At 36.0% G+C, this 10,788-nt stretch overlaps 1 protein-coding gene and 1 non-coding gene across 2 annotated transcripts; one reads left to right on the top strand and one right to left on the bottom strand.

The window, feature by feature from the left end:
- Positions 1 to 6,795: 6,795 nt before the first annotated feature.
- LOC138185457 (calaxin) lies at positions 6,796 to 7,838 on the bottom strand. The gene is made up of 5 exons (XM_069124436.1): positions 7,712 to 7,838; positions 7,488 to 7,648; positions 7,350 to 7,430; positions 7,158 to 7,268; positions 6,796 to 6,984 (listed from the first exon to the last, which is right to left on the bottom strand). Exons 1-5 carry the CDS (start codon positions 7,836 to 7,838, stop codon positions 6,796 to 6,798), a joined length of 669 nt encoding a protein of 222 aa, XP_068980537.1.
- Positions 7,839 to 8,369: 531 nt separating this feature from the next.
- On the top strand, positions 8,370 to 8,443 carry TRNAI-AAU (transfer RNA isoleucine (anticodon AAU)). The gene has a single exon. It is a non-coding gene; the product is annotated as a tRNA-Ile (tRNA).
- Positions 8,444 to 10,788: the final 2,345 nt, after the last annotated feature.

The raw sequence follows: 10,788 nt of genomic DNA, 5'->3' as shown, positions 1-10,788 counted from the left end.
AACTCGCCGCGACTCAGCTAGAGCAGAACGGCTGCATCGATATTTATGGATCTCGTGTACACGCAGACCGAAAGCTGGCCATGATTTTTCTGGCCAACTAAACAATCTGGCGAACGATCGGCCGGTTCATGGTCCACGCTTTCCCCTATCCTTTAATTAAATTTATTGGTGGCGCAGCGACCGACCTTTCGCCTGCTTCCGCCATACGCGTGTCCCCACGTTTGTATACGTGGCAATCATAAATTTCTGGATGCTTGATTTATCGATTTACCCGATCGCGTGTTGCTGATCCCTCGTAGGTGTCTCTATATCGCGGGCGAATGATTAACACTCGATGGACGCGATTAAGCAGTCCCGATTTCTGTAGAATTCGTGGGAGGAGAGATCTCGCGAGATTTCCAGATCGTTTTAGGGCTTTGAAACTACTGTGGGTAATTGGGTTTGCACAAAGATGAATATTTGATACAGGCTGCAAATATTAGAATTTAGATCAATTACATCCAAATATCTAAGATCCTGCGAGACCAATAGTACGATGAATGACAAGTATAACTACACAAAATTATTGTACCGCTTTGTAGTTAAGAATAAGAAATAATACGTGTTATATAAATTTTTCTATCTGCCGAAATGGAAATTTGCATAAGTGTCACAAAAATTGTAATTCTAGCTTCCCAAAACTTCAATCTTCCTGTAAGGTTCTCCTTTGATATATAATATATCTCCTTACATATAATATACCATGCATCCAATTTTCTTTTCCACAAAAGCACAAAATTCTCATCTCTTATTACACAAACATTGTAAAAACTGTGATTTTTCTTCTAAAGATTTTAATCTTTAATAAAGTACCTTAAAAATACTCCAAATGTTCCACAGAACAAAATCGATTTTCGGCTTCGCAAATTGCGCGTTTGATTGGATTCGAAGGCCAGGAGGTCACGTGTTGCGCGAACAAGAAGCAAAACATTTTTATTTCTCCTTCCTCACCTTTCACCTTTCCTAAACCCTCCCCGATCGCATATGAATGCGTGAATGCGGTCTACGCATTGAATTTGACGTGGATCGTGCCCCTCCACGAATTCACCAGGTTGGATTTATCGCCGAGGAAAAAGGCTCGTAAGATATTCTCGTAATCCTTTGGCGTGGATCACGATGGCGGCTCCTTTGATGCGTGGGCGTGGGCCACGCAAATCGAATCGGTCGTCATCTTATCACGTTCTGTCCGAATCATAACCATTCCACGTAATCGGATGTGATTATAATTTATGCCCTTTTTTCGATCGACCTTGTCGACTTCCGTCGTATGATCAACACTTTCGATCATAAAAAGCGGTTTTTTATATGTATCATTACACGTCAATTTCTTTTATTTGAAACAGCAGTAGCTAGTAATCGAAGCTGTAGTCAAATAAAATTCTTTTAGATTGGGTATTTTGAAGGACCATTAGTTCTATTAAATTTACTTATTGCTAAATACTTACTTATTTTAATAAAAAATATAACGTGACCTTCTCTTTGTAATTAAATAATTAAGCAATGAAAAGTCGTCACTCTCCGAATCTAAATTTTGATTGACTTACTTTCACCCGAAGCGTTATAAATCATTGAGTTATTTTGCTAAAGATTACAAAATGACTACCTCTTGGTAATAACATAACCGAGCAATTATATATTCCTGAATCTACGTCATGATTGATTTAATTTTATCTAAAAGTTCACAAGCTATCGCTAACTGACATATTTGTTTCATACCATCCTTGCAGTATTTACGTATGGTAAACCGTGTAATTAAACGCGATACTAAAAGTTGAACGGAGCGGTTGGTTACGTTCTAACCAGCACGCTCTGGAAGTTTCGCAATATATATACGGTTAATTCCCGTAGCGTAGATGCTGTCTTATGAATAGCGTGAACGTGTGCAATGAATCGTGCAGCGCGTGCACCTCGTGGAAAAGATATTCCATAGAAATCTGGGTTATTCCGCGCATCCGACGTTGATTATAATTTATTCCGGTCCCAGGCAGAAACGCTTCCGTCGTCGGCAAAATAGTCTATCTTCGAGATCGTGTTGCAATATATCATAAGTCGTGATTTCACCGTATGTAGAATGTGAATCCTTGCTATGGTTTACTTATTGTTACATACCGTATATCTTCCTCAAATCGAAATAAATATCTTCTCTTAAGTATTATTTCTCGGTTTAATCATATTAAAAAAAAGTATCTATTTCTTCGATACATTCTCTGAATTATTTTTTAAAATTCGTTTCATGACCTAATCAACAGAAATAATTGAATCGTAATATTTTATATTTTAAATTCTACTGCAGTTTATATGCAAGTATATGCATGACACATAATTAATAATAAATAATTTTTATTGTACTGTATCGTCATTATGACTATGTAATAATTGCAGCTTTCATAGCAACGAAGTCGGAGGGCATACTACTCCTCCACTACGAAATGCTGAAATGAGGTTATTTCAATATTTATTACTTTAATTGAAATATTCGTGTTTCATTAATTCATACTGATATATTCATATGGATGTCTGTCTTCTGCAAATATTTATACTGATTTTATAATTTAATTTTATAAACAATATATTCTCACAAATCAAATATATTTATGTATATCCAGATTAATTGTTAAAACTGCAATGTGCAGGAAGAGTTAATAAACCCTAAATACCCTGAATTATTTACTACTAGTTACTACTCACGGGTATAATAAATAGCAGGGGTCATTATGCTCGCAAAAAAATTCTACGTAATACAACTCCCCCATGCCGATTCGGATCCTACAAAATGATCGGAGGAACAAACATTTATATTATATTATGTTATCGGTGCTACAGGAGACTAGAGGAAGTCGTCACAAAGAACTTTATCGAGTAAGAACTATAGGACCCCATTATAGAAGTGGAGATTGTAGAAAATCTATAACGACACATGGAATATTATAATTTATTCTTCAAAGCACAATATTGATCATTTAATAAATTAGTGATAATGAAAGGTAGAGGTCTATTATACTTGAAACATTAGTAGTAATAGTAAGAATTGAAATTCTAATAATAATACAAATTGGAACATTGATAACGATTTGAAATCAATTTACTTTATTATTGAATATTGAAATTGTAGGTTCTCTACATTTCATTTCAATAAAAGAATAATAAAATTAAACAAAATGGGAAATGTTATAATTTATTCTTAGAATGGAATTCATTGAAGTATAACACATAGAGATACTTATATATTCTTGTATCCTAGAGAGATTTTATCCTCTTGAGAAAACACTGACTCTAATACCGAAAACGAATATCAAAAAAAGATGTGTATGAAAAAAGAGAAAAATAAAAGACTACAAGCTCGTTCGTTCGGTTTACTTTGTAATCGATGAACAAAGACTTCAATATCGCTTGTTATCATTATAAATAATAATTATATAATTTAATTCAGCTATTGCACTCTGAAAAATATTTAAGAACTTATTGCACAAGAAGCACTGACTCTACTGATCGCATTGCGCGCGATCACAAAAATTTTCTGAAAATAAAACTAAAATAGTCGAAGAGGTTAGATTTAATAGATGTAATTGAACTGATTTGCAAAAACTATATCGTGAATGTTCCTTACCAAAGACAAAAGCACATTTTGTAAGAATAAACTACGTAATGTTTTATAAATATGCGAAAATACTTGTAAAACACTAAAAATTGCCGAACTAAATATGCTTGAGTGTAATGACATCACACAAACTCGCGTCTAACCTTATTTCGAAATCCATGTTATCGAGCTTCCTCCCAACCATGGTAGAAAAAGGTTATGTATAAGATTTACGAACCATGTTACTAGGCAATTTACAACCAAAACGTCACCGAAACGTAAATGGAGATGTGAAGGTTATTTCAATTTCTTAGTCGAGTCGTTTTCAAATTACATATTTAGAATTCCACAATATAAATTGAAACAATAAAATAACACATTTAGTCTATTTAATATTAGAAGATGAATTAATGATAATTAATTAATATTAGTACTAAAATTAATGCAAAGAAACGCTCCTGGAATCTTTTCTAACTTCATCTTGGTATTTTTAATAAACTATGTAATTATTTATGATAATTAGTTATCTTACATATTAAGTTATTGTGCAATGTGTGACTGATTTGACAGACATATGTATGTATGTATGCATGCATGTATATCATGAAATAAATAGTAAAAGTATACCAAATATTATCAATGCCCCAATGAAAACGTATATTTGAATTTATTACAATAAATTTAACGTTACTAAACCTCCATGAAAAAGCATCAGGCTGTTCGTTAATCACCATAACGTTCTTACATTAACCTCCTTATACCATCTATGTCAGCAATAATCTTTATGCAAGAAAATCAAGAATTGAAGACGAACTAATAATGTTGATACCAATTATATTAATATAAAATAATAATCTCATTCGAATCTTGTCTCGAAAGTAGGATTCTGACCACCAAATAAACGATCCATGACCGAACAACGAAAAAAGGTCGAGTGACTGATTTTGTTATAATAATGTTCCATAAAGTACCAAATAAACGCGTATTAATGAAGCGAAGCTAATATATAATAAAATACACTCGGTAACGAAATAACAAGGAAAGTAACACTTAAATATGTAATAAGTTACCTTAGGTTACGTTACGTACCATGAGCAAAACAATACGTCTTATCGGCTCGATTTTCGATATCTGACTGATGCCCCTCATCATGGCGTCACTACGCGAACTTTTAATTGGTGGAGATTCCGGTGCGCCTCTTAAACATAACCACGCGTCGAATTGAAATTCCGTACGCTTAGAAATTTTATATTATTGAATGTCTAATAAACAAAATTAAGAAATAATAAAGGTACATAAAATTAATTTTAGAAAAACATAAGCAAGAAATTGTTTTTTATTATTATTATGAATTTATTATTATTATTATTATGAATTATTACTATTATTAATATGAATATTATAATACGTTATTTAATTATATTCACATAGTTATTGCTAGTTAATTTCAATAAAAGATGTTAAATGAAAAGATCGTCCTAGAAAAGCGTTCTTTGTTTCTCTAATTAAAATACGTTAATTAATGGAAAAACTGGAAGAATATTCAATCGTATAAATATTCGTATTAAATATAAATATTACTTTGAGAAGAAAAAATATATTAAAAGTAACTTTTAGTGTTTCCATTGCAATTGACTATATTCTCTCATAGAACATTCCAAACTGCTGTACAACTACATATAGCAAAGAGGAGAGCAATGCATATGGCCACTTTCTGCGTGCGCGACCTACGAATTTACGAACATCCTGGACTACCACTATCTTCCCTCCACTTGGACATGTAGCGCATCCATGCCGACACAAATACGAACATTTCGCTGTCGACACGCCACGGGCATGTTTTCTCAGCTGGTGCCCTAACTCTCGATCTCGAACGATCCTCCTTTCCCCGTCTTCCGTGCTATGGTGCAGACCTGGTGGATCCTTTCAAGACACGGTCGGCTACCCACAAAGGATCTGCCCTTTCATACGCACGTTATTATACTCTTTACAGAATATCGTTCCACCTTTTCCCTTTTAGAAGGAAAGAGAAGGCAGAAAACGGAGAGAAGGAAGAAAAAGGAGGACTCTCAGCCTGATCATGTGCATGTTGGTGTTTTACACGTGTATGCATACATACGCCTACGCTTTGTGAATCGAGCCTAAAGGCAGGGTGGACGTTTCAACGAAAGCTTCGAGATTTTCTTGTTTAATTTGTTGTTATAGCTGCTTGAGACGCACAGATCAGCCCATTCGCTCAGTCTACGATCCTCAAACATTCATTATGTTTTTTTGTAACACATCCACCAATGCGACTAGAATTGCGGCTTTTGCACGCCACCCTGTTTGCTCTCCAGTTGTGCAGAGATCTGTATTTCACCGCGTTCACCATCCTGCTAACCGTCTTTATTAATCGAGGGAATACAAGGGCGGATTATGGGGTTGCTATTGTGCGTGTGGGGAGGGGGAACTGCGAAATGTGGACACTGCCTAAGGAAAGAGATTGAAAATACTAGGCGATTAATGACGTAATAACCTAAATATCTCTGAATATTCCAGGATTCTTTCATTTAGAAAGTAAAGAAGTAGTTTAGTAACAGCTACAATTAAGATATTTTGTCTTACATCCAAATCTTGAACTTTATAATTTTTTACTCAATTCTCTACTATTTCATTACTAGTATGTACAATTAAGAAGATACAAATTTATTAAATACAAATTTCATACAGCTTGCAGAATGTTATATAAATTGTAATAATTAGGAGACGTTAGCATATTCAAGTAACTATTTACACAGCAAAAGCCGGCGAAATTGAGCTCACGAAATTCAATTGAGCAATTAATCACATCCTATCGACGATTGCATCACGCTTTGCATCTGATGCGATTACGAGATGGTATTATCGCGGTCCATTAGCGATTGTTTGTAAGAAACAGCAAGTCAATTTTCCGCGTTCGATGAATCGTGAGAAATTCAGTTCAGACAGTCTAGAAAACTTAGTGAACCGTTTACAGGCCCTAGACGGATCTCTTCTGTCTGATTTGGCACATTTTCCTCTCCGCTTTCGGAATGTACTGTTAGCTTTCCTCGACGAGCATTATGCTTGACAAAATCTCACGACGAATTGGAAGATAGATACATAAACGATGTATTTCCTCTTAAGAAATTATTCTTCGGTATGGATGGCTCCGTAGATTGTCAGTATCTTCCTACACGATCTGTAAAAGTAGTCAGGAACACATGACGTGCGTCTCTCGAAGGAAATACTGGACCCATACATTCTAAAAGAAGTTGATTTCTCTCTTTTACGGCGGTTTTGAAATCCTCTTCTGATACCGCGCCATCGCGATCCACGTCTAGCTTTTTTATTAACAAATCTATCAAGTCCTTTAAAACGAAAAATATATTACAAATATGGGATTGAATCGAAAGAATTTATTGAGAATTTAAGGAAAATGTAAAAGATATTGAAATTCGCATAGCAAAATATACAATTTTTCTTATGATTCAATTATTAAAGCATTCTAGTACGATACCTATACATATATAGATTACTATACCTTCACGGCTTCTTCTGGGTTTTCATCATTCTGCAATTTAATTAAACATCCGCGCATCATGGGAAATATATGCTCCTTTTTTAATTTGTGAGTTCTCATGTTATCGTACACCTGGAATTGAATTTCGGGAAATAAGGTAAGAAAATTTATTAAGGGCATAATATTGGTTGGGGTACAAAGATGGTTGTATACTCTATAAGCAAAATGAATTTTTTCGTCTAAAGTTCCGCGAAGAATCACCGACAGACCTTCGATCCATTGTTCAGAGTATATCTAAATTATAGTTAACAATAATTAATCGATATTTAATACTTTTAAACAGTTTTTTACCTGCAAAGCATTTCGTTTGTCGACGACGGAAAACATTCTGTCGATCAATAAATGACGAATATTTTCTGTGAAATCCAAACCAGCGTGGAAAATGTTTCGAAATATTAATCTGCTTATTGGACCCAGCATTTGCACGCATTTACGATGGATAATTGACAAAGCTACCAATAAATTAATCAGACCAATAAAAAACATGAAAAATTGTGACACAATGAATTTCTAACCTTCAACTTCCCTCACATCAAAGTGCGTGCTGCGTGCCAATCTTTTGAACCTTGGCATATTCTTCGTTCTGTAAACGATTTCTGCCAAGGTGTCATTTAACATATCTATTGGCTGTTCTGCCGGCATTTTGAATAGTTATACTTGTGAATTTTGGTCACGAAATTTGAAAAGGCAAGTTATCTCTTGAACGACGTCACGTATCTTCAGATTTGTTTTTACACTACGATAGATTTTTCTATTATTTTCTAATTTCATGGTGTTCTATGTATTCTGGTGCTGGTGATGGCATTAATGTGAGGATAAAATATTTCTCAGAGTCAACGAATGACTGTGCACTTATCGGTCCGCATGTTGACGCTTTTCCGAGAGCAACTGGAAAAAGTCCACTACCTTGAAACATCTTATATACAAAGATATAGGATAACGGGCGAAGAACAACGAAGGAATCTGTCTCATTGACTTGGCAATGAGAACCGTGCATTTCGTAACAGCGAATTTACTGTATCAAGTTGTAATCAGAGACTGACAGAATTGTAGAGACAGCATAGTGTAGTTTTTATTGCATATACAAAATATTAACATTTTATAAAATATATTTCTTATGTTTACTTGTGCAGTACCACTTATTAGAAGTAGAAATGCACCAGCCATCACAGCGGCCCATTAGCTCAGTTGGTTAGAGCGTCGTGCTAATAACGCGAAGGTCGCGGGTTCGATCCCCTCATGGGCCAAATTACTTTTTTTTAATTTTATTTAACATCCAATGCTATAATTTTCTATGTAACAATTTGAGCAATAATTTTATAATGCTTTTGAATACATAGATATATAAATAGAAGAAAAGTAATCACTTGAAATGAAGGTTTACTGTAATAATGTATACTGCACTTTACCGTATGTTGAAATAGCGCTTCGTGGTTTACTCATATTAATTTACATTTATACATTGAATCTGGTATATCTTATGTAAGTAGATCTGAGTTTCTTCTATTAACAAGTACTACGTTCATTCAAAATTCTATATCTGCAATATATTTTATCTCCTCTAAATGACTGTCACTTGCTACATACTATTGCACAATTTTCTATCGTGAAAGTGATAAGAAACTTCGATTACCCAACTCGCTACGATATCTGGCTTGCAAATCCAACACAAGCATTCATACCTAATCCTTCTCTTCCAGAAAGTCATAAGAAAGATTACCATAAAAGCGTGTCCAGTTTCACGTGGAAAGTTGCCGCGAAATAACTCACAATAAGAAAGACCATAAAAGATTCTCACGTGGTTACGATATTTAAGTAAAAAATAAATTTAAAAGCAAGACCAATGATCGGTCATCCGCTTGGCTTTCGTATTTGTTTCGGGAAGCTGTTCAACTATTATAAAGGGACGCCAACAAAATTCTTCCTAAGTATATCTAATGACATCATTTAGATGAACCACGTAATATACACAACGTTATGAGAATTTCGTTTATCGTGTAAAAACATGGAAACGACTTAAGAAACATCCGCAAAGGTGAGCATGGAGTTCTGAGGACATCGGCCATGTAGAAGAGGTTGGAGATACAGGACTGGAATATCATATGGGGTTCGAGGCCCTATGGGAATAAACGAACAGAATACGAAGTTTTGGCTCCTTCTCCTGTCACATGCGAATTGTCGCGTGATGTTAGAAACCGACGGTTACTTGGCTTTGAACGTAGGACGAAGATTTACAGTAAGATACACATTAAGATTCTTGGAAGAACGAGGTTAAGAATTTATGCAGGGTTGCATGGAAGGTTGAAGTTTTATGTGAATGAAGCTAAACTTGTGAATGAATATAAATTGAGCAAAGCTAGCTACGCGATGTTCATTGTGATTCCGTGAAGGGTGGGATAATTGAGGAAGAAATGAGTTGTGCTTGGAATTAATGAACGAACAAGACCTGTATGCAACTAGTAGCTGCATGAAATTAATCGCGAATTTGTGCAGCATAGAATAATTAAAATTTAAATATCTTTCTTTCTTGGAATCCTTTTAACGAACTTGAAATTTTTCAAAAAATGAAAGTAACAAGAAATTTCAATTTATTTGTCAATGTTCTTTTATTTTCAATTTATAAATTTTCAATCTTACTTGATGTATTTCCATCTTTGACACATAATTACGCTCACTTCGAAAATCTCATCTAAACATTGCTGTTTCCTATCAATCGCATCTTAACATTTTTTAGCGATGTAAAGATTAATAGAATTTTACCATAACCGTACCATGTCCATTTCCCATCTTTCTTTAATCCTCCATCGCCACCGTTGAATTTTCAGCAAAGTGAAAGACTCCTCCAACCTATGGCGATGCAAACGTAGCATCATCGAGCATACTCGCGAGGCATTTCAATGATCCGAGCTCGGGCCGACCCCTGTCACCGTTAAGCACTCAATCAAGCCCAACAGGCTTCGAGCGAAACAATGCGCGTTCGTGTGTACTCGCGAATGAAATCTTGAGTCGCGCGTGGGCGTCGCGCTTGATAATATGCATTCGCGACGAACAACGAGCCTGATCCGCGACGACAGACCAAGCGGGGACGCACGAACAGCCACAAGAAGTTCCCTTCTCGCACGGTCCCTGTAATCACGGGCTCATTAGTCCTCCGCCGGCGGATAAATAACGACGAGGGAAGAAGGCAGCCGCATTGTTTCGCGTAAGTGGGCATCCACGAGTACCAACCACGGTTGGATCGGTTTCAACGAAAGGCGCCATAAGCAGTTGCTCGACTGGACCTCGTGGTAGAAGGTGGAGAGGGGACGAAAAGAGGGAGGCAAGACGCGATGGAGAGAATTCCTGGTGTCTTCTCGGGCTTGAAACCGAACGACCGTAATCTTGGGCTATCTAACGTTGTAAACGTAGCGAGGTGATGATTTGCGACCTCCCCGCAGCGAACGTGGAACGCTCGAAGGAAGGAACGCCGGGACCAGCCTTCTCTTTTTCTCTCCCCCTGGACCCCTTTAGATTCAATTTCGCGGGGCGTCAGCACGCTGACGCGACGTCCGCCCACCTTCTTGCGGGACGTTGATGTACGATACGGTGCACC

The sequence above is a fragment of the Bombus flavifrons genome, chromosome 12 (assembly GCF_040668555.2).
Source record: "Bombus flavifrons isolate JBK064 chromosome 12, iyBomFlav1_principal, whole genome shotgun sequence".
Taxonomy (NCBI): domain Eukaryota; kingdom Metazoa; phylum Arthropoda; class Insecta; order Hymenoptera; family Apidae; genus Bombus; species Bombus flavifrons.
This window is presented reverse-complemented; position numbering and strand designations above follow the sequence as displayed.

Excerpts from the sequence above, each read along its gene's own strand:
- LOC138185457 (XM_069124436.1), bottom strand. The coding sequence starts at position 7,838 with ATGCCGGCAGAACAGCCAATAGATATGTTAAATGACACCTTGGCAGAA. Across the intron at positions 7,649-7,711 it reads TGATGTGAGGGAAGTTGAAG|CTTTGTCAATTATCCATCGT; the intron begins GTTAGAAATTCA and ends ATTTATTGGTAG. Across the intron at positions 6,985-7,157 it reads ACCCAGAAGAAGCCGTGAAG|GACTTGATAGATTTGTTAAT; the intron begins GTATAGTAATCT and ends TTCGTTTTAAAG.